The sequence below is a fragment of the Lepidochelys kempii genome, chromosome 2 (genome assembly GCF_965140265.1).
Source record: "Lepidochelys kempii isolate rLepKem1 chromosome 2, rLepKem1.hap2, whole genome shotgun sequence".
NCBI classification, from domain to species: domain Eukaryota; kingdom Metazoa; phylum Chordata; order Testudines; family Cheloniidae; genus Lepidochelys; species Lepidochelys kempii.
The window spans coordinates 74600409-74624906 of NC_133257.1; the positions used below are offsets into that span (position 1 = coordinate 74600409).

The following is a 24498-nucleotide window of genomic DNA, read 5'->3' on the forward strand; positions in this document are numbered from 1 at the left end:
CACACTGCTTCCTTAATAACAAAACAACCCCTTGGAAGCTAGTTACTATGCAGTGCAGTAACATACAATCAAGAATCATAGAAATATAGGGCTGGATGAGACCTTGAGAAGTTAACAACTCCAGCCCCCTGTGCTGAGGCAGCACCAAGTAAAACTAGACTATCCCTGATGGGGGTTTCTCTAACCTGGGATTCCATCATGTCCCTTGGAAACCTATTCCAGAGCTTAACTGCCCTTACAGTTAGAAAGCGTTTCCTAATATCTAAACTAATGCTCCCTTGCTGCAAATTAAGCCATTACTTCTTGTCCTACCTTCAGTGGACATAGAAAACAATTGATCTCCCACCTCAGTCTTCTTTTTCCTCAAGACTAAACATGCCCAGTCTTTTTTTTAACCTTTCCTCACAGATCAGGTTTTCTAAATCCTTTATTGTTTTTGTTGCTCTCCTCTGAATTCTTTGCAGTTTGTCCACATCTTTCCTCAAGTGTGGCACCCAAAATTGGACACAGTACTCCAACTGAGGCCTTACTAGTACCAAGTAGAGCAGAATAATTACTTCCCGTGTCTTACGTACAAACGCTCCTGTTAATACAGAATTATATTAACCTTTTTCTCAACTGCATCACACTGATGACTCATGTTCAACTTGTGATCCACTATAACCCCAGATCCTTTTCAGTGGTCCTACCAGCGAGTCAGTTATTCCCCATTTTGTAGTTGTACATTTGATTTTTCCTTCCTAGCTTAAGTACTTCGCACTTATCTTTATTGAATTTCATGTTGTTGAATTCAGACCAGTTCTCCAATTTGTCAAGGTCATTTTGAATATTAATCCTGTCCTCCAAAGTGCTTGCAACCCTTCCTGCATGTTGTCATCTTCAAATTTTATAAGCATGCTCTCCACTCCAAGTCATTATTGAAAATATTGAATAGTATCGGACCCAGGATTGACTCAGGCGGGTTCCCACTAGATATGCCCTCCCAGTTTGACAGTGAACTACTGATAACTAGTCTTTAAGTCTGGTCTTTCAACCAGTTGTGCACCCACCTTATAGTAAATTAATCTAGACCACATTTCCCTAGTTTGCTTATAAGAATGTCATGTGGGATTGTGTCAAAAGCCTTTCTAAAATCAAGATATATCACATCTACTGCTTCTCCCCATCCGTTACGCCAGTAACCCTGTCAAAAGAGGAGAAATGAGATGGGTTTGGCATGATTTGTTCTTGACAAATCCATCCTGACTATTCCTTATAACACTATTATCCTCTAGGGCTTAGAGGATTGTTTAATAATTAGAGCTATAGATTAATCACAGTTAACTCACGTGATTAACTCAAAAAAATTAATTGCGATTAATCGCAGTTTTAATCACTGTTAAATTCAAATTAAATATTTTTGATTTATATTCTGTGTTGTAATTGAAAGCAAAGTGTATATTATTTCTGATTACAAATATTTGCACTGTAAAAATGATAAATAGTATTTTTCAATTCCCCTCAGACAAGTACTGTAGTACAATCTGTCGTGAAAGTGCAACTTACAAATGTAGATTTTTTTTGTTATGTAATTGCACGCAAAAACAAAACAATGTAAAACTTCAGAGCCTACAAGTCCACTCAGTCCTACTTCTTGTTCAGCCAATTGCTAAGACAAACAAGTTTGTTTGCATTTACTGGAGATAGTGCTGCCCTCGTCTTATTTACAATGTCACCTGAAAGTGAGAACAAGTATTTGCATGGCACTTTTGTAGCCAGCATTGTAAGGTTTTTACGTGCCAGATGTGCTAAACATTCGTATGCTACTTCATGCTTCAGCCACCATTCCAGAAGACATGCTTCCATGCTGATGTCACTTGTTAAAAAAAAAAAGTGTTAATTAAATTTGTGACTGAACTCCTTGGGAGAGAACTGTATGTCCCCTGCTCTGTTTTACCCACATTCTGCCATATATTTCATGTAACAGCAGTCTCGGATCATGACCCAGCACACGTTGTTCAATTTAAGAACACTTTTACTTCAGATTTCACAAAATGCAAAGAAGATACTAATGTAAGATTTCTAAAGATAGCTACAGCACTCAACCCAAGGTTTAAGAATCTGAAGTGCCTTCCAAAATCTGGGAGGAATGAGGTGTGGAGCATGCTTTCCGAAGTCTTAAGAGAGCAACACTCTGATGTGGAAACTACAGAACCTGAACCACCAAAAAATAAAATCAACTTTCTGCTGGTGACCTCTGACTGAGATGATGAAAATCAACATGCGTCGGTCTGCACTGCTTTGGATTGTTATTGAGCAGAACCTGTCATCAGCATAGATGCATGTCCTCTGGAATGGTGGTAGAGGTATGAAGGGGCATATGAATGTTTAGCATATCTGGCACATAAATACTTTGCAACGCCGGCTACAACAGTGCCATGTGAACACCTGTTCTCGCTGTCAGGTGACATTGTAAATAAGAAGTGGGCAGCATTATCTCCTGTAAATGTAAACAAACTTGTTTGTCTTAGTGATTGGCTGAACAAGAAGTAGGACTGAGTAGATTTGTAGGCTCTAAAATTTTACATTGTTTTATTTTTGAATGCAATTTTTTTGTACATAATTCTACATTTGTAAGTTCAACTTTCGTGATAAAGAGATTGCACTACAGTACTTCTATTAGGTGAATTGAAAAATACTATTTATTTTGGTTTTTACAATGCAAATACTTGTAATCAAAAATAAATATAAAGTGAGCACTGTGCACTTTGTATTCTGTGTTGAAAATGTAGAAAACATCCAAAAATATTTAAACGGTATTCTAATATTGTTTAACAGTGCGATTAATCATGCAATTAATTTTTTTAATCGCACAATTAATCGCAATTAATTTTTTTAATCACTTGACAGCCCTATTAATAATTTGTTCCAGTAACTTTCCAGGTATTAAAGTTAGGCTGACTGGTTTATAATTCCTGGTGTCCTCTTTGTTCCCCTTTATAAAGATAGGTGATATGTTTGTCCTTCGCCAGTCCTCAGGGTCTCACTTGTCCTCCATGAGTTCTGAAAAATAACTGCTAATGGTTCCAAGATTGCTTCAGCTAGTTCCTTAAGTACCGTATGATAAGTTTCATCAGGCCTTGCCAACTTGAACATATTTAACTTATCTTAGTATTCTCTAACCTGTTCTTTCCCTATTTTGGGAAAATTGAATGGATTTATTTTTGTTTACTTCTACTAAGGGATAGGATTGCACAAAGTGACATACAAGATTGATGTATATAATGAGAGGATGCTTAGGAGCTACAGTTCTGACAGCTGAGAACTAAAGAGGACAATGATGTACTACCAGCACAGCACCAGAATGGGCCACCAACTACAGTTTTGTTCTTTCGAGAATTCTGAAACCTGACGGGGTCCATCAATCCCTGATGGCTAGTCACACCATGTGGTTATGCTACAGAATGCAAAAAAGCCGGAGCCCTGCCATCTGGACCTGCAGTGTCAATTTCCAATATTCGTGTGTGTGCTGGTGGTTCATTTAATACAGAGAGCCTGATAATGGAGGCTCGGATAAACGGGGTTCTACTGTACTTCTGTTCTGACTTCAACCCTAAAGCTCACTTACCCCTGCAGTCTGGCCTAAAAAAGCTGGCAAGGGGGATAGAATTAGTGTCTGTAAGGCATTTTAAATCACTATTGAAAAAGCTAAACTATACTGAAACTTAGAGAGCTGGAGTTCAAAATCCAGTGCTTTCCTCACTGATTTCAAAACAGAAAATGCTTTTTCTCGCTCTTTTTTTTTTTTTTTTTTTTACAGTTTGCCTGTTAGCAGATGAGAGAGCGTCTTAGTAAATTTTCCTTCTTTAAAATTTTAACTATAAAAAGAAATTAATCTTATAATAGATTCTGTTTTTGATAAATGTTGGTTAATTCTGATTTTTTCATTTGAAGCTTTTCCTTGAAAAAGAATTGTAATCTACCTCAGCAATTTCCTTTTCTTTGCAGAATCTTCTGGAGTCCTTGAAGTCTTCTCTGATTGTTTCTTAGGTGTCTGCAGAAGGGCCTGTGCAGATTTTAGCCAGTCACTTGCAGATCTGCCTGTAGCCTGTGCCAGATCTGCTTCAGAACTTGATTGTAGCTTTTTGCTAAATCCAAAATTAGGAGACTCTGTGTCCACCTGGCCTTCTTCCAGGTTTTCACTCTCAGATGAATATTCAGAAATTTCTGTTGAAACTGTCTGGACATATGAAAATAAGAACAAACATAGAGCATCAAGTCTGAACATACACTGACAGAAGAGTACATCCGATTTATTTTTTGGATGTAGGTTTGTCAAGTTGGGGAAAACAGTTGACTCCAACAATCTAAAGATCTCTTTACTGACTATCCAGCTTTATTGAAATACTAGGTTAAGTCAGCTTTGTTCTAAAGGGACTTAAAGCTGCCCCTTAGGACTCCTAATTTCCGGCTCAGAGAATGGACATGATTCCTTTAAGTAATGTTTTTATACACTGCTATACAAAATCTCATGGCAGAGGATGTTGTAGAACATTAAGGCCTGTAACTTCTACCAAAGCTGACTCATGAGCCTTGTCTACATTGAGGTTTTCTTCAAATTCTCCCATCACTGCTCAGGGACGGTAAGTTGTACGGGCCCGTGGTATCCGGGCTCCAGCAAATTCAGGGCCTGGAGAGCCCAGCTCCACCAATGTTTGTGGCTGGGTCTCTCCTCCAGCCCTGCCTGCCATTCCTGTGCGCCTCCCCTGGAACGTCCCATGGGGCCTGCCTGCCACCTCCCCAGAGCATCCCTGCCTGCCCTGGGCAGCGGGTGGCTGCCCCCTGCAGCTCCGCATTGCACTCCCTCGCCGGCTGCTGCCACAGCTGGCTACAAGGGAGTGGCGATGGGGGCAGGCTGAGACGGCTGCTGCGCCTGCAGAGGGAGGAAGGAGGGAGGGAGGAGGAGGTATATGACAGCCCCCCTTCCCCCAGCAGGGGACTCCGAGGGCTTATCCTAGCTGGACCACCTGAGCATCAGCAGCTGGGGTGGCTTGGGTGAGTGTGGTGCTGAGGAGTGGCCCCCTTTTCCCTCCCCCCCGGAGCTCGCTGCTGCTGGCGGGGAGAGCACTGGGGAGAGTCCTCCTCTCTGGCCCCCTGTCCCAGCCTGCCTGCTGCACCCCAAACTCCTCATCCCTGGCACATCCACATGCCCCTGACCCCCACCCTCTGTCCCAGCCCAGAGCCTGCACCCAGCACCCAAACCCCCTTCCAGAGCCCACACCCCCTCCTACACCCAGCACCCCAAACTCCCTCCCACACCTCCTCCTGCACCCCAACCCCCTGTCCCAGCCCAGAGCCCACACCCCTCCCGCACCCAAACTCTCTCCCAGAAACTGCAGCCCAAACCCCCTCCTGCAGCCCAACCCCTGTCCCAACCCAGACCCCACACCCAGGACCCAAACCCTGCACCCCCTCCTGCATCCCAACCCCCTGCCCCAGCCCAGAGCCTGCACCCCTCCCACATCTAAACTCCCTCCCAGAGCCTTAGGCAGGTGTGGGGGGCAGGACAGGACTTGGACCTGTTCTGAGCACCACCAAAAATTATACAAACCTGTCGCCCCGTCACTGCTCTAAGACAGGTGATATGACACCACAGTGAAATTGCTGGGGGCTGGTCTACACTAGTAGTCCCTCTATTGCCAGTGGAACTATAATAGTGCTGTTGCAGCACTGGGACAGTTTGACAAAAGAAGGCCTCAGTGTAGACAAGATACATGACTCAGAATTATCGTCACAATTATCAGTCTATTTGGCTCTTTTAAAGTATTATCCTCACTTTACAGAAGGGGAACTGAAAAAAGAGAGAGAGTAAGTGACTTGCTCAAGGTCAAATTTTCATCAGTTAACAGTGCCCTTGACCACAGACTATCTTTTCCCCATGGAGTCAGCAAGGCAGACAAAATCTCCAATGAAGACTTTAAATCATTGGTGCCATCATGATAACTGAGGTTAGTGCCTCCTCTCAAGAAGCTAGCAGTGTCATCTGTCAATAATTAACCTAATTATTAGCAACAGAACATTGTGTTTAACTGTGTATTTTTTAAAAAGTTCTCTAAATTTTTCTCCAGCGCAAGATTAGTGTAAATTATGAGATGCATGGTTAATTTTCAAAGAACATACATGTGCTTTCAAAAAGAAGAGTTGGAAGGACTTTTAAAAATTACTCAGAAGGAAAAGAATGGCAAAAAAATGTATTTAAGCCCCCCGTCCGCCAAAAAGCAGGCTAATATTAAACACAACGATTAACAACATTGTATTTTAGCAAACAGTGGGGTGGGGGGGTTGTTTGGGTTTTTTTTAGGACAATGCTTTCCTCCTGGAAATGCAACCAGAAATAAAAAGGTTTCACACAGTAATAAATTAGTACACCAGCTCTTTATTTTTAGATAGCCCTTGGATACATTCTTTTGCTTTTGGAGAGATTTGAGTTTACTGGGATAAATGGCTGTAATACCCATCACATCAAAAACAAAAAAAGGGATGCAAACATGAAGTAGTTTGTGCACATAGATCCCAAATGAGGAAAGCAATTAAACATGCTCTTAACTCTAAGGATGTGCTTAAGACCCATTGAATTTAATGGGAGTTAAACACATGCTTAAGTGTTTTCCCCCCTAAATCAAGGCAATATTTTTGTTGGAATTTACTACTATACACATATTAAAATTATTAATTTCCCAAGAAATCCCATCTTGTGATTTTTTTTTAGAATAAGCGAGGAGAGTACTAACATGTACTGTCACTGAAAGCCGGAAAAGGTCTAGTCTCTTAACCTCCTTATTTTTGGGGGTGGAACTAGAATGCCCTTGCCTGTCTTTCTCGTTGGCCACCGAAACAAAAAACTAATGACACTGGGGGCAGGGGCATGTATAAGGATTGGAACCCCTTGGCAGGGAAGAAAAACTTTTTCTCACTCCTCTTGGAAGTGGGCAGGCTTGAGAATGGGGTTTGCCAGAGGGCTTTGATAATCTTTAGGACCCCTTCATGCACTGGGAGCGCGTGCAGGGATGGATGCAGAAAGCACATTAAACAAAGCGTCTGATTGCTCCACCATCTCTTCCACTCTAGACCTAAGTTAGTGGCCACGCTTTGGAGTGGGGCTTGGTGCTTCTTAAAGTCGTCTGATGGGCTAGCATGAATGGGCTCCGCCACAGCCTCATCTGGAGAGGATGAGGATGACTGAACCCCTGGGGGAGGACCCGGAGCATCATCCCCCGGCAGGAGGGGATCTCAGAGTGGGCACCTGTCCCTCCACCTCAGCATCTGCTTGCACTTCACGCACTCAGTCCGGTGCCGTTTGGTGATTGTCCAACACAGTGACCAACACTTGGTGAGATGGGGGCATTAGCATAACCAGCATGCCCCAGGCATTCCAGTAAGGCCATTGTGCTGGCCACTGGCCCTGCTGCCAGGACGGCACTGCTGCGGTAAATTCTTGGGTATAGGCTTTTGTGTGTGCAGTACCATAGGAGACACCACCTTTCTTCTGACAGCATATCCATAGAGAGAGCAGACAGTGTCTGTGAGATTAAATAGTAATGCGTGGGCTGAGTTAACCATGACGACAAAAAGGAGTAATAAGATAGATAAATCACTAGCTCTCAATTTTTTGGAGCTGCAAGCCCAAACTGATGGCGGAGATTAATTGAAACTTCCTATCTGGAGCAATAATGCAATGTATTTATAATATTAATAGCTTATATTTTTGCAATGCCTTTCATCCCAAAGGACACCAAATTACTTTGTAAAGTACAGATCAAATTGTGGCTGCTTGTTTGGGTGCACGAGGGAAAGAAAAAGTGCAGGAAGCTTCCTGGCAATCCCTCTGTGCACATGCACTCGCACAGTCGGATGTGCTCCATATCATAGAATCACAGAATATCAGGGTTGGAAGGGACCTCAGGAGGTCATCTAGTCCAACCCCCTGCTTAAAGCAGGACCAATCCCCAATTTTTGCCCCAGATCCCTAAATGGCCCCCTCAAGGATTGAACTCACAACCCTGGGTTTAGCAGGCCAATGCTCAAACCACTGAGCTATCCCTCCCCCCAAAGCCTACAGCACCCAGTATTCCCAGGAGGTCTCCCATCCAAGTACTAACCAGGCCCGACCCTGCTTAGCTTCCGAGATCAGACGAGATCGGGCGTGTTCAGGGTGGTATGCAAAATGGGAAGTGACTGGGCCTGCTCAATGCTCCACATCCCCTTCTGTACGCATTATTACTCTGAGGCTGACACCACAGAGAGTGCAACTGCACCCTTTAAAAAAAACTGGTAACAGTTGCCTCTCCTGAGTACGCTGACCAACCACCACTCCCAACCTCAACAAAAGCCACAACATAGCCGCTTACATCGACAATGAAATGCAACCGTCCTCTGGGGTGGAATGCAGTAGCTGTTTAACCGTGCACAGAAACATTACATAATCATTTAGGATAAATAGTGAGAAAGAAGGCTACATCCACTTGTATCTGCAGAAAAAATTGTATACGACAAGTGGTAGTTTCTCAAATTAGAATTTAACCAGAGCCAAATACCCGATCTCTTCTAAACAGTGCTATGAGATCTTTAACAAGTGGTTAGCACCTCATTTTTAATGACTCATCAGAAAGACGTTAATCCCGGCAGCACAGCTCCTCTCATGATGTCAGGGCATGGGTTCATTACTGTCTCTAAGGGAAGAGGATCAGCTTCTAAATTAACAGCACCACTTCCTGGAACAACACACTGGTTTTTCTTTGGAGGTCCCCCGTTGAAATATTGACCAGTTCTGACACTTCTAAGGTTGAAAGTCCTGTCAGGATCACAATACCAGAAGCTGTGTTTGCATTAGCTACTTTATTAGCTGCAGGTTACCCCAAGTATACATGTGATCAAATTCAAAGCATTAGTACTAACATGTATTGTCACTGAAAGCCTATTGGACAGTTTTTGAAAAATTTCCATCGGGTGAAGGAATTGGAAGGGATTTGGTCTAAGCCTGCAGATGTTCACAGACAACATGCCTTAAGAACATAAGAACGGCCATACTGGGTAGACGAAAGGTCCCTCTGGCCCAGTATCATGTCTTCCAACAGTAGCTAATGCCAGGTGCATCAGAGGGAATGAACAAAACAGGTAATCATCAAGTGATCTGTCCCCTGTTGCCCATTCCCAGCTTCTGTGGAATCCTACTGTAACCTCTCACCTATTTACAAGCTATCTATGTGAATACTAAAATGAAAAGAGAAAAAAAGAGAAAAATTAAAAAATAGGATGCTCCCTAAAATGACTGGAGATCAAAGCACAATACTCAAAAGACACCAAAATGGTATACTCCTGTTCTGATTTCTGCACAACCTTTGATGTTTGTTCTAGAGGTACCTCCTGTCAGGCAATTTTACATAGTGTCATTTGTTTCAGGAAACTGTTCACCTTCTTCAGGTGGACAATAACTGTAGTAACAGTAACTGTCTGTTAGAGGAAACAGTAACCCCAATAAGCAAGAGGAGGGACAAATGAGATCTTGCTTAGAATATTGTTCAAGAGTAGTGGGAAAGAGTTCAACCTGAATGAGGAAATTTTGTGGCTTCTATTACAAGCAACTAACACCCATTGCCTCAAAAAAGAGTAACAGAAATGAAAAACAAATGATCTCCATTGTTACAGAGTGGCTCTGATTCCTTGTTCAGATGATACTACCTTGGTTCAGAAAAAGCACGGCTAGCACTGACTTCTCAAAGAAAAAAATGCACGTCATCATACACACAATCCTACCTCCTTCCAATACGCAATACTCATTTGCCAACATACTGCATGCAGCACCACTTGTTTCAGAAAACACAAATGAAAGAAGAGGCTGAAACATGGTTTTGCTCCTCCAAAAATTCATTTTTCTGCTGCGATTTTGTAAAACCTCAAGAGAACAGATTTAACTTGTAACAGAACAGATTTTTCCACTGACCTAGTGGGAAAGTTCCATGTTAGTGAAGCTTTAGCTAGGTAAAAAGGAGTGGGGAGCCAGTGGCAGGGAGGAAGAAATAGAAGCTACAGGATTCCTCTAGTCTCCAACTCTAAGCAGAATTAGCACCTTTTGAGGCAAACAGGTTTAGCAGGTTAGTCCAGAAGATGTCTGCAAGCTGTTTCAGCCTGCCTGTCTCAGAACAGGTTAGTCTAAGGCAGAGGTTTCCAAACTTTAACAGCCCGTAAACCCCTTTCACTAAATTGTGAAATCTTGTGAACCCCCTCCTAAAAATTAATATTTCCAGGGATTTAAGTTTAAATTTCCTCCGCACTCCATGAGGCTCCTGCTGCTGGACCCCGCTGACCGCCCTGGCCAACTGAGCTCCACTGAACTCGGGCTGCAGGTCCCGCTGATCGCCGGGGCTCAGGCTGCCAGCCCCAACTGCCCAGCCCCGCTCTCCCTGGGGTTTGGGCAGCCGGCTCCCCGGCTGACAGGGGCAGGGCTTGGGCTGCCGGCCCCAACTGCCTGGCCCCGCTGTCCCTGGGGCTCAGGCTGCCAGCCCCAAGTGAAGTGCCAGGGTTCAGGCTGCCGGCTCCCCCACTCGCAGGGACAGGGCTCGAGCTTCCAGCCCCAACTGCCCAGCCCCAGTCTCCCTGGGGCTCAGGCTGTCTGCCCTGCAACCAGGTCCCACCTGCTGCCTTCAATGTCCTCTGGCTGCCATTAGTGAAATTTTTCTGGAGAACCCCCTGTAACGTTCTGAGAACCCCCAGGGGTTCGCAAACCCCAGTTTGGGAACCACTGGTCTAAGGCATAGATCCTCGTAATAGAAATAGTAGAGGCCACTTGCTCAGTCCAAGTAAACTTTTACACACAAAAAAGTGCCCCCCTTTAATTTTTATTTCCAAAGGCACTTGCCAGCTATAATATTAAAATGAAGTTTTGAATGCACAAACAGATCAAACTAACAAGCACAGTAAGACAAAGTGCTATCTATTGGAGAGAGGAGACCAGGTTAAAAGAAGGAAATGACTGGCTAAGTGACAATTTACAAAGATGCAGTTTTAGGGTTACTTCGAGGCCCTGCCCATATTATAAATATGACTGTGTGAAGAAGACTTGCTTGCAATCTAGGCAGTTGGAACAGCCATGTTGTAACTGAGCCCCTTTACACCATTGTCTTTGTAATGTAGATAGGCCTCAAATTCAGGGATTTTGTGATTTGATTTTTCTATCTTAAATAGTGCTACTGTTCACTCCATCAACTTGTAGCACAAGTGAACAGAACCTGTTTTCTCCATTAACCTGATAACTGTTTAAGTCTCAATGCTGGAACTCCAGATATGGTTTTATTGCCTTGTCTAATCTCTGATTCATCATCACACAAGAATATCTTCAATTTCTTCCAGTTATGTCAGGTTGAGAGACAATGAAGATTATGGACATGTATCTATTTTTCAAAAAATTGTTAAAATTATTTGGATCAACCTGTGCACATAACTAGCCTATGTATTACAGTTACTCTCAACCTCTCTCAATCTTACACTCACTTATATCTTGTCCTTAATTAGATTTGCAAGCTCCGCAGGACAAATACCATGTCTTCCATGTAACTATGTAGCATCCAGTACAATTGAGTCCTGATCTGATTGAGGTCTTGTGGGCACTAGTGTAATATCAATAGGCTCAATAGGTGTAGATGGTTAGCACCACTGAAAATCAGGCCACTTTTATGCAGAAACTTACTTACTTATCTTTAGGCACCTAAATTTGAAAATTTTGGCCAACAACAACACTGAAGTCTCTTCATCCTTGCTGTCACTTATATAAGGACCATTTCTGTATTTCTGACATTAAAGTCGCTAGTTATTACTATCTTTCTATTAGTAACTGTATGAGAGCTATCACCACATCAACCGTTAAACCTATTCGATAGTTTTCAGAGTAGCAGCCGTGTTAGTCTGTATTCGCAAAAAGAAAAGGAGCGCTTAGTCTCTAAGGTGCCACAAGTACTCCTTTTCTATTCAATAGTGTTTTGCTTTAGGTAGTTATGTGTTCAGTTTCATTTATGAAAATGAGTGGAAAAACCCAGTTTTTTGAGATTGGTAATCCTCTGGGTTAAAGCCTGGACATAATACAAGATGACTCAATTGAAAGGCACTACAGAGTCAAATATTATTTATATGTAAATCCTAAGATACCTACTCAGACTAAACTCCTACTGAATCAGAAAAAAAAACCTGTTCTTAAATAAGGAATTAAGTTTGTAACTTGAAGCACCTCTTTGGCCCCTTCTACAGAGTTTCAGAACCATGAGTAAAAACAGTATAAATACAATTCTTGCAAAACTGGTTTCTAACATTTTGGTTGCCTAAATTGAACAGGGAAAAACTATATTAGAACTAGGTTTTAAGACCATATTCTTGTATAGAAAATAGGGCAGAATTGCCAAGATTTTGATTTTGAAATGAGAGAATTTTATTCAGGAATAAATCCTATGTACTAGAAGTAAAATCTTTAGCATGTTTCAAGCTCTTATCTAAAGAAGGGATCAGAACAGCTTGGTATAAGCACAAGTGCCACTTATGCCATAATGCTGAATTCTGAGCAGGTACTCTATTTCAGATTTAGACATGACTCTGTGCCAGCAGCCAAAACTCCAACAAACTAGTCCATTTCCTCCTCTTCCAGCAACTTCAGGTAGTTCAGATCTGCCAAAGAGCAATCACCACCAACCTGTACTTTGAACTAAACTGGATTATCTAAACATCATTTCAGTCCTTAGACCCCTTCATCTGAGCTGGCCACGTAGACAGATTTGTTCACAATCGGTATGAAATTTTTTGTCAGAGGCTTCAGAAGTAATGTTCACTTATCAGCGCAAGTGGGGGGCGGGGAGGAGGTACTACTTCTGATGGTCTGCATTTTTCAAGGGTAAACTGGAGCAGAGCTTATTGATGGACTCAATCTTGCTTCCATTTACATCTCTGCTCTCAGTACAATCTTATGGGAATAAATCCAGGTGCACACACAAACACAGGAAGAAAAGGAGTACTTGTGGCACCTTAGAGACTAACCAATTTATTTGAGCATAAGCTTTCATGAGCTACAACTCACTTCAGCGGATGCATGCACAAACACAGGATTAATGTTCTATTTTCAAAGTTTCAGCAGACTGCTCCACACTAACAGCTCCTGCAGTGCTGGGGAATTTAGGTTACAGCACTTAAGGAACATTATAGTGCACTCATTTTCTCCCACTCCCACTGCATTCCTCCCAAACCTCTTGCTTGACTGCCCTTCCCCTTTGCCCCACTTCTTGCTTCACAACTCACAAGGCTCTGTCCCCTATGCCTAGAACATCTTACCTCCTTCAAACCCCTCCCTAAACTTTTTACTTCTCCCTGCCTTCTCATCTCCCACACAAAATCTCTCCCATGCCTACCTTTTGTAAGATATCATGCCAGGTTTTATTTTTATTGGTGTTGTCTATTTTAGACTATAAACTCTTCATGGTAGGGAATGTGTCTTTTCTACACGTCTGAAGCATCATGTCATTTTTAGGGATTGTTAATAATGATGATAACAATACATGCATACTGAGGGCACTAGCAGCAGAATGGAGAAAGCATTAATTTGTTTTCCCGGTTAGATCAAACAGCATCTCCTAACTATACCCAAGAAAAGTGAGCAAAAAGAAATTTACATTAAATGCACTCTACTAGAATTCTTTGTTTTTGGGAGAAATATGCTAAGTTTATTGATATAATATCACAGAGTGTGCATTAATCTGTAGAGAGGTGGGGACAGGAGGGAAAGTAAGTCATCAGAAACTGGGCAGGTGTGCTGTCCCTGGGAAGTTTTTGGGGAAATGTATTACATTTAGCAGAATTGCATGCATTATACAGACAAAAAATATGCTGTCAACATTGCTCATCTGCTTGTAAAACACACCCTGTTAGCAGAGTGAGTAGTTCTGCTTGGCCAGTCTCCAAGCATCTAAGGAGGACAGTAGCAACGTGGAAGGCAGGAGACTGAGTTTAATAAAAATCCAGTATATGTGCTATTGTAAAAGAATAATTAAAAAGTTTACCAATTTCAACTTTTATAATTCAGATTTTTATAACTATATAAGCCACTAATGAGTAGATATTGAAATGTTATGCCTGCTAGATTCCATGGAATGTGCTGACATTACGTTTCTATAAATCTGTGAGGAATTTCAGGTTGCTAGATGTAGTGTTTTCTTTGATAATCTTTTCAACAAGTTGAGGACAATGTTTAACAAGGGCTGCATTAACCCACCCTAAACCACAGAGGAATAAGAAACAAGATATGGGGATAAGCAGTCATCTCAATTCACTCTCTTCCTCAGGTACTTCTAATGTGTCCATCACCTAGTACATCTAGGAGGTCCCAAATGAAATATGTGTACCAGTGGTGGTATGTGAGATTGTTGGAAGCGATGTACCAAAAACTCTTTAATAAATCTGTTTCACATGAAAAGTTGCTGCATGAATTACAGCACACCAGAAAATGCTCAAGAAGCAAAATGTACACTCCTGACTGCTTTCAGCCATAATAGTGAAAGACTCACTGACCATGCCAGCATAGTCACTTTATTTAGTGGTTTCTTGTATGCCAATCAGCATTATACTCTCATCTGGTGCACATCTGGATGGCTCTCTCCTAAGCCTAGCTTTCAGCTTGCGCTGAGCCACACAGCTGGAGCTACTGAGGCGAAACTACAAAGTTCTGTATCTCACCACCAGAGATCCTTTCGTTCTAAAAGATGCAGGCGTACATGGCTGGTTCGGAGCAACTGCAAAACCTGCAGTTGCAGGGAACCCTGAGATCAAAGCCCTCTCCCCTTCCCTCCCCCAATGCTGTAGCAGAGCAGGAGCTTTCTCTATATTCTTTGCCCTGCAGAGGCTGTAGCCTGGTCCCTGCAGGCCTGGGAGGCAGAGGATGCATGGGGAATTCCCTCTTGTCTCCACAGGGAAGTTGGGCAGGGGAGTCGGACAGGAGGCCAGTAAGGTCCAGTGGATAAAGGTCTGACTACAGCTCTGAAGAGAATCAGCTGAGGTTTGCCATCTTTCTAACTGCTGGTAACTGGACCTGAGACCCCACTCCACCTTTTCTCCCAAGACCCCTCTCTGCCTCTTCCCCCGAGACCACATCCCCATTACTTGTTCCTCTCCCTCTCTCCACCCATTGCCCACTGGATCATCTCAAGAAGCCTGCCTGCAGGTAGGACGCAGACCTAGCTAGGTAGGGTTGGGCATGTATTAATGACCAGCGCTTCCTCCTGTTCCACAGTAACCAGACTTTTAGTTTGGGTGCCATTTAGGGTTCCAGGTCACCTTTTCGACTGGATTTTTCAATTGAAAACCAGGCCCCTGGCAACCCTAAATGGCACCCAGACGCAGAAGCCAAAAACCAGACTGTCTGGGTAAAACCCGACTGAGTGGCAACCTTAATCACCTGGCTCTTCAGCAACAAAGTAGCTGGCTGCAATTTGAGCCTCCTCCCTGCTAAGAGGAGCTCCTGTGCAGCTTGCCCAGCATTGCAGGCACCCAGTGGCCTTGCCTGGGAGACAGTGTAGCCACTGAGGAGCAAGAGGCCTCCTGGAATGGACGCTGCCAGATGCCCAGATAAACATCCAACACTCTCTAACACCCCGCCCCCACTTCTCGTTAATGGCACTTTTCATTGTTAAGCAAGAGTTACTCAAAATGTTTTGTATTTTTTCTGTTTACACTTTTTAAAAGGAGAAGTAAAGTGAACTTTGGCTTACGTTCAGCAATAATCCAGATAATTAACAGGAACTTCCAAGTTAAATGCCTTACAGAAGTCTAAGTATATTATATCAATACCATTACCTCTATCAACCAAGCTTGTAATCTCATCAAAATAAAAATATCAAGTTAGGTTGACAGGATTTATTTTCCATAGACCCATGTTGATTGAAATTCATTATATTACCCTCCTTTAATTCTTTATTAACTGAGTGCAGCATCAGCCACTCACTTATAAGAAAAGGAGTACTTTGGACACCTCAGAGACTAATAAATTTATTTGAGCATAAGCTTTCGGGAGCTACAGCTCACTTCATCGGATGCATTCAGTGGAAAATACAGTGGGGAGATTATATACATAGAGAACATGAAACAATGGGTGTTAGCATATACACTGTAACAAGAGAGTGATCACTTAAGGTGAGCTATTACCAGCAGGAGGGGGGGGGGACCTTTTGAAGTGATAATCAAGGTGGGTCATTTCCAGCAGTTGACAAGAACGTCTGAGGAACGGTGGAGGGGGGGAATAAACATGAGGAAATTGTTTTACTTTGTGTAATGACCCATCCACTCCCAGTCTCTATTCAAGCCTAAGTTAATTATATCCAGTTTGCGAATTAATTCCAATTCAGCCGTCTCTCGTTGGAGTCTGTTTTTGAAGTTTTTTTGTTGAAGAATTGCCACTTTTAGGTCTGTAATCGAGTGACCAAAGAGACTGAAGTGTTCTCCGACTGGTTTTTGAATGTTATAATTCTTGACGTCTGATTTCTGTCCATTTATTCTTTTACGTAGCGACTGTCCAGTTTGACCAATGTACATGGCAGAGGGGCATTGCTGGCGCATGATGGCATATATCACATTGGTAGATGTGCAGGTGAACGAGCCTCTGATAGTATGGCTGATGTGATTGGGCCCTATGATGGTGTCCCCTGAACAGATATGTGGACACAGTTGGCAACGGGCTTTGTTGCAAGGATAGGTTCCTGGGTTAGTGGTTCTGTTGTGTGGTCTGTGGTTGCTGGTGAGTATTTGCTTCAGGTTGCAGGGCTGTCTGTAAGCAAGGACTGGCCTGTCTCCCAAGATCTGTGAGAGTGATGGGTCGTCCTTCAGGATAGGTTGTAGATCCTTGATGATGCGTTGGAGAGGTTTTAGTTGGGGGCTGAAGGTGATGGCTAGTGGCATTCTGTTATTTTCTTTGTTGGGCCTGTCCTGGAGTAGGTGACTTTTGGGTACTCTTCTGACTCTGTCAGTCTGTTTCTTCACTTCAGCAGGTGGGTACTGTAGTTGTAAGAATGCTTGATCGAGGTCTTGTAGGTGTTTGTCTCTGTCTGAGGGGTTGGAGCAAATGCGGTTGTATCATAGAGCTTGGCTGTAGACAATGGATGGTGGTGTGTGGTCTGGATGAAAGCTGGAGGCATATAGGTAGGAATAGCGGTCAGTAGGTTTCCGCTATAGGGTGGTGTTTATGTGACCATCGCTTATTAGCACTGTAGTATCCAGGAAGCGGATCTCTTGTGTGGACTGGTCCAGGCTGAGGTTGATGGTGGGATGGAAATTGTTGAAATCATGGTGGAATTCCTCAAGGGCTTCTTTTCCATGGGTCCAGATGATGAAGATGTCATCAATGTAGCGCAATTAGAGGAGGGGCATTAGGGGACAAGAGCTGAGGAAGCGTTGTTCTAAGTCAGCCATAAAAATGTTGGCATACTGTGGGGCCACTATCAGAGGCTCGTTCACCTGCACATCTACCAATGTGATATATGCCATCATGCGCCAGCAATGCCCCTCTGCCATGTACATTGGTCAAACTGGACAGTCGCTACGTAAAAGAATAAATGGACAGAAATCAGACATCAAGAATTATAACATTCAAAAACCAGTCGGAGAACACTTCAGTCTCTTTGGTCACTCGATTACAGACCTAAAAATCGCAATTCTTCAACAAAAAAACTTCAAAAACAGACTCCAACGAGAGACGGCTGAATTGGAATTAATTTGCAAACTGGACACAATTAACTTAGGCATGAATAGAGACTGGGAGTGGATGGGTCATTACACAAAGTAAAACTATTTCCCCATGTTTATTCCCCTCCTCCACCGTTCCTCAGACGTTCTTGTCAACTGCTGGAAATGACCCACCTTGATTATCACTTCAAAAGGCTCCCCCCCCCGCTCTCCTGCTGGTAATAGCTCACCTTAAGTGATCACTCTCTTGTTACAGTGTATATGCTAACACCCATTGTTTCATGTTTTCTATGTATATAAATCTCCCCACTGTATTTTCCACTGAATGTATCCGATGAAGTGAGCTGTAGCTCACGAAAGCTTATGCTCAGATAAATTGGTTAGTCTCTAAGGTACCACAAATACTCCTTTTCTTTTTGCGAATACAGACTAACACGGCTGCTACTCTGAAACCACTCAGTTATGTTACCCAGGATCAATGTCTGACTCAAAGAACTATAACCACCCTGGTCATCCCATTTACACTTTTTATATATTGGCACAAAATTAAACTTCCCTCAGTTTTCTGGTGTTCCAAGATTTATTGAATATTAACATTAACGGTCCAGTCAGGTCCTCAGCCAGCTTTTTTAAAACTCTTGGATGCAAGTTATCCAGAGTTGCCAATCTAAAAATGTCTAACTTTAGCAGCAGCTGTTTAACATACTACCGAGATACTAGGGGAATGGAAAAAGTATCATCATCATCGTCACCACATGATATTATGATATCATCTGTTTTTCCCCAAATACAGTTTTATGTATAAGGTTATTTTGGTTTTGCGTATTTGAAATAAGTATGTTTTAAAATGAAAGACACAAAACTCATTTAAAAGTTAAACCTCAAGAAAGAGCACTTTACTGTCACCACGCACATATGGCAACAATCATTTTATTATGTCATTAGTTGTAAGGTTTTTAACTTTATTGTGAGCAAGTTGTGATGATTTGGGGGACCTATGTATAACTTACAAATTCTGGTTAATTTTATTAAATTGTTCATTTGAAAATTGCTGACAAGCCTATAAGCATGTACCTCCCAGAGTAGGCAAAATATCTGAAAGGCAAGCACTATCAGCACCTGAATAGGCCCTACCTGGGGAGAACAACAGTTCTCTAGGACTTCTCTCAACAGAAGGCTGGAGAGTTAGAGTGCGGAAATTTCCCAAGCAGGACAGAGACAGAGGTGACAAAAGCAGGAGGTCATAAATGGTGGGGTGGAACTTGGAGACACATGCAGAAAGTTTGTGCAGAAGGGAATTGGACGTACCAGCCACAGTCAGAGTAGGTGAGCTGGCAGAGAAGGTTCTATGTTTTGGAACCTAACTCATGCACTGAAATCAAAGGACTCTGGACGGCCCTGACCCTGACCCTGACCCTAGCCCAAAAAATGCTCTGGAGTGCTGAGGGTAGGAACATGAGAGTATGGTTTATTATTTTTGTGTGTATCTGTGTATTTCTCATGTTATTAAAGAAAAAAACAATAATGCATTAGAATCCTGTGCAAATGTTTGTGTGCTATATGCCACACCTTGAAGAGGTAAATTAGAAGGCTCAGGGAAGTTCTGGGAGATGATGTATTTAAGCTACAGAGAGCCTGAGGGGCCAGCACTTATTGCAGGGACTGGGCAGCAGGCTGCCTGGTGTACACTCTGAAGAGTGCACACCCAAAGTTTCTAAGAGAGGGATTACAGTTCTGTTCAGACTCCAGAGTATATTGAGACAAAGAAGCCAGCAGCTGGGTCCCCTCAAAGCAGTCTGGTGAGAGGCCAAGAGGCAACACTCAACTGGAGTTGTGACATAAGCACATTATTGTGGGAGCACATCACACCAAAAAAATAAAAAATCCAAATATCAGAATCACTGCTGGAGTTTTGGATAAGAATTCATTTCCTGAGAAGTGGTCTGAAGCGCTCAACATCTAACAACACTCCTTCAGAACTGGCTGATGAGAAGTTATAACGGTGAGAAGTTACAGAAGTTATAACGGTGAGAATCTTGCTACACAGGATACATTAGTGAGCTATGCTGTGCAATTGTTTAATAACTGGAATAATAAGCTAATATTAAAAATGATAAATAGGAAGCCCTGTAGTTTAAAAGAAAAAGAAAAACTGGAGATGTGCCTGCACACTAATAAGCCTCAGAGGAGTTGTTGCCAAGATCTTTTGGCCTCATGCCCCCTATTACCTCAAAAAAGACAGAGATTGGCATGTCTCCCCTACTCTACCAATTCACTTGCAACCAATTTCTCCATTTATTACAGGGGAAAAAAATCTTTAATTCAGACCTCTCATTTTCTCTTCCATTAAGTATAGGGCATGTCAGTTTGCATTTATACTTTGAAACCTCAAGCCTAGGAGCACAACCCTGAAAAGTTGTGACATTTAAAATGAGTTTGAAACGAATAATAAATAAATATAATATCAAAAGATAACATATGCATATGCTTCTAAACCAAAATCTGTTTCGGTGAATTTTGGTGGAGAACATTATATATCTGAAGTATCTGCACCCTCTATAGTATCTTAATTTTCTCTCTCTTAACCTAAAACCACTTAAGTTTTAAGGAGGAGGGGAGCATGAGTGTGGGTGTGTAAAAGAATCAAATACCTTTCCTGTAAAAAAGCAGGAAACTGCTTGTGGAAACAACTCTCAAGTATATGCTTTGAGCAAGGTGCCAATTTGGGTCACTGTCCACCATTCTGGGCCATCAACTCCTACCCTTTTACTTTTCTTTTAATAAAATATTTTCCCCCACACACTTTTTTTTGCAGCAGAAGGTTCTCTCTCTTTTCTCTATGGGATATATGATTAAAGCTACAACTATCCTCAAGAGAAAACAAAGAAAGGTTACTTACCAGTAAGTGTTGTTCTTTGAGTGTCAGCTCTGTGTATTCACATTTGTGGAATAAGGTGGGACTGGAGGGAGACAGGAACAATGGACAAATGGTGAGGGTGCAAGCCGAGGGCTTGGCAGACCTGGATCAGATCCCTTCTCTGCCAGAGTCTTCCTGTATGACCTCAGGCAAGTCACTTAGTCTCCCTGTCCCTCAGTTCCCTGTCTGTTAAATTGAGATACTACTACTTCCTTCCCTCAAAGGGGTGTTGCAAAGATAAATACTTTAAAGACTGTCAGGTAATCAGATATTACGGTGACGGGGTCTATACATATAGAGGCACAGACAGGAAATTGTCTTCATTTCTGTTCATACCACTTCAGGGCAGAACCTTTCCTGGATTGCAATAGGATGGCTTGGACACTCAGAGCAGAAATGGTCCACATTAGTCAGCAGGTTACCCTCTATTCTGTGATATGGAGTATCTGGGTTCAGATGCTGAATGCTCCACTGCTGTTGAGACAGGATGTCTGAACACAGAGGCAGCAGATATGGGGTTTCTCTGGCCAGCTGCAGAAGATATTGACACCCATGCCAACAAGGCCAATTTGAGGCCATTAATACAATATTTGCTCTGTCCAACTTGATCGTCCTTATGACCCTGGGTGTCTAGGAAATGGGAGGGAAGGCATGTAGAATCTTGTATCTAAGCCAGCAGAAATGCATCCAGGAAATTAGTTTTGTTTCTGTGTTCTTTTGTGAAATACATATGGCATTTGAAGTCTTGTTTGGACGGGAAGAGGTCTATTTCTGGGTGGCCTCATCTGTAAAATAGTGCTCTGGCCACTGCTGCTCCCATGTTAAAACCTGAGGCCACCTGCTGAGTGAGTCTGCCTCCACACTCTTCTCTCCTACTGTGTGAAGATCAGTGGGATGGATTTGGTTTTTGATGCACCATATCCATAGTTTTCTTGCATTCACATATAAGAGGTAACACCACGTTCCTCCCTGGTAGTTGTAGTACGTGGCTGTGGGTGTTGTCTGAAAGAATCTCAACTACACAATGCTGAAGGGCTGGACAGAAGGCCTTGAGGGCGCACCAGAATACCCTAAGCTCCAGTATGTTGATACTCTGACTCTCAGATGTTCCAAAGGCCACGTATTTGGAGGTCTTGGCAATGCATACCTCAGTCCAGACTGAAAGCATTGATAGCAAATGATGGTAGTGAAGAAGGAAGCAAAGGTTATCTCCACGGGATAGGCAGTGTTCTCCCACGAGCGAAGCTGTTGGAACACTTGAGAAGTCTCCTCTTAGTGTTCATAGAACCATAGAATATCAGGGTTGGAAGGGACCTCAGGAGGTCATCTAGTCCAACCCCCTGCTCAAAGCAGGACCAATCCCCAATTTTTGCCCCGATCCCTAAATGGCCCCCTCAAGGATTGAACACTCAACCCTGGGTTTAGCAGGCCAATGCTCAAATCACTGAACTATCCCTCCCCCCGATGTGTTGTGTACATCCAGTGTATAGTGACCTGTCACCCAGAGCTGCAAGGGTTCCATGTTAAGGCAAGCAAGGGTGTGAACACAGGCTGATACGGCCATCAGAACAAGCAGTGTGAGGAAAACTGCATGGTCTGTAAAAGCTGTTCTCTCAAAGTTGTCAGGGAATTCCATATCGTGAAAAATCTCTCTTCTGGGAGAAATGCCTAGGACTGAGTGGAGTCTGGGACTGCTCCAATGAAGATTTAAGAGTGAATTTCTCCCAGTTGACAAACAATCCCAATCACTGGAAGAGGCTCCATATGTGCCAGATCACTATGTAGAGCTCCCGTTGAGAGTTGGCCGTTAAGAGCTAGTTGTCCACAAACGGATAAAGAAATATTTCTTGGTGTCCAAGGTGAGCAGCAACCACCACAAAGCACTTTGTAAAGACTAGTTGATCTGCGGACAGGAAGTGAAGGACTCTAAACTGTTAGTATCTTGTACCCACACAGAATTTCTGGAACTTAATGCAAGTATTTCTCCTGTGTCTGCATCTGTAAAATATCAAATGGGATCAGATCTCTCTGGTGCAGTGACCTCTGTTTCAGCTGCAGAGTATAGACCATTCTCCCTGATACCTCTTGAAATTGTCTGATTTCTCAGGAGGGGAGACAGATTAAGTACTAATTTTATCTTCTGGTGAAGTGTCAAGGAATGTGTTTCCACAGCAAGGACTTGTATGGATCCTCAGAAGAAGCCCCATCCCATCCCTCAGACAGGCTGATCTTCCTGCCTACCTGCAAAATCCAGTGCTGGTTTCAGTGTCTGCAATACATGCTGGATATGGGATTGGTAACTGCGCAGGCATCGGCTGGGGTAGAGAGTATCAGCGTAGAGTCCATGCCAGAACAGGTGTTGCAACTTCCAAAAGTGCCTTCACAGAGTCCTATATGTAGGTCCACATAAACAACTGAAGTGGGCCCTCTGCATGTCATCCTTCCATGATGTATTGACCTGTGGTGAAGGAAAGGCCCAGCATCCCAAGGTCGATTTGGGAAACCCTCCAAGCACATTTCAAAGGAGTGGAAGGCTCTCAAACAGCTCTGAATCAAACCCGGAAAAGTCGGTACAGGGGCAGAGTCAGGTAGTAGGAAAGCATGCAGCAGAGTGGCTAATAGTCTCTACAGCAAACCCCCACACACAGACAGAGATCAAATGTGTTATTGGGATATGATCCATGGAGGAGTCCAACTTTATCAGTACTGAGACGTCCCGCACTGGAGTGTGGAGAAGAGGTGACAGTGGAGCCATTTGAGAGGCTTCAAAAACACTCCTGAGTCAAGGAATAAGTAAGAGGGGACGGAGGGCACATCCTGTTCTCCTTCTGTTTATGTCCCTCTTGTGGGGAGATATGCTACCTCCTCCTTCTTTCACCCAGATAGGCACCAAAACGGAGTTGAGGTGAGATGCCAAGAGAAAGTAACTGTTGTAGGACATATCCAGTGCCAGGTGAGTAGTCAAGTGTTGAGGTGAACACCTCATGCGATGGCACCAAGATCAAAGCTTTATGAGACAGCTGGCTTAATTTTCTGACACAATTTAGAGTTGACTATCAGTACAGGCTGTGAGCATTGAGAAGTCAGATGAGCCTCAAGTGTCTCCCATTTTGTGTGGGGAGAGAAGGCACAGAAAACCACACACACTGGGTTACTAAGTAGGTCTCACCCACACACAGACGGCATCAACATGGATGTCGGTCTCTGGTATATTCCTCAGGCAAGAGGTGCACTTCTTAAAATCTTTATGGGTCTCAGTGCCCAACACAGTTTTTCCCTTGGCCCCTTACTGGACTATTTACAGTAAACTAACTAAAACTATTCTGTACTACTCTACACTATTTATACTATAGACTATAAGCGCAAGGTAGGCTAAGAGAAGGTTTAATCTGGGGACACAAAGACCAGTTCTGTTTGCGCTCTGCGATGACCGACAAGGAACTGAGGTGGCTAGGAGTTGCACTCCCTTATTCAGAGATAGGGTGAGGAGTTCATCTCGTCCAAGACAACTTGTGATTCCACTCCCCAACCTCCAATGCTTTTCAGTGTAGTTCCACAGCTACAGGGGTGCCAAATTCCACCAGCGGGATTACAGAGACCCTTAAAAGAAGAATAAGGTTTTCAACCAATCACTAAATAACTCCCCAAATGTCACAATACATAAAACTAATACTATATTTCAGAGACAGAGGATAGTTCAGCCAAAGAACAAAGGTACAAAAATATATAGGAACTGCTGTGACCTTTCCTCTATTTCTAGGGTGGTTTTAAAGTTATTAGACATTAAGTCTCACAAGAATACATTTATGACGGCAGTCAAGCTGCTGCAACTCATACAACAA

The 24498-nt window shown here is 43.0% G+C and overlaps 1 protein-coding gene and 1 pseudogene across 6 annotated transcripts in view; both read right to left on the minus strand.

Moving 5' to 3' along the window:
• Positions 1 to 24498, minus strand: part of SPIDR (scaffold protein involved in DNA repair) — a 340912-nt gene that overhangs the window by 246265 nt on the left and 70149 nt on the right. For all 6 annotated transcript variants that reach the window (XM_073331247.1, XM_073331245.1, XM_073331242.1 and 3 more), the window contains one exon: positions 3963 to 4219. In XM_073331247.1, coding sequence (XP_073187348.1) covers positions 3963 to 4219 — 257 coding nt within the window. The remainder of the gene's footprint in view (positions 1 to 3962; positions 4220 to 24498) is intronic.
• LOC140908020 (5S ribosomal RNA) lies at positions 8090 to 8209 on the minus strand (annotated as a pseudogene).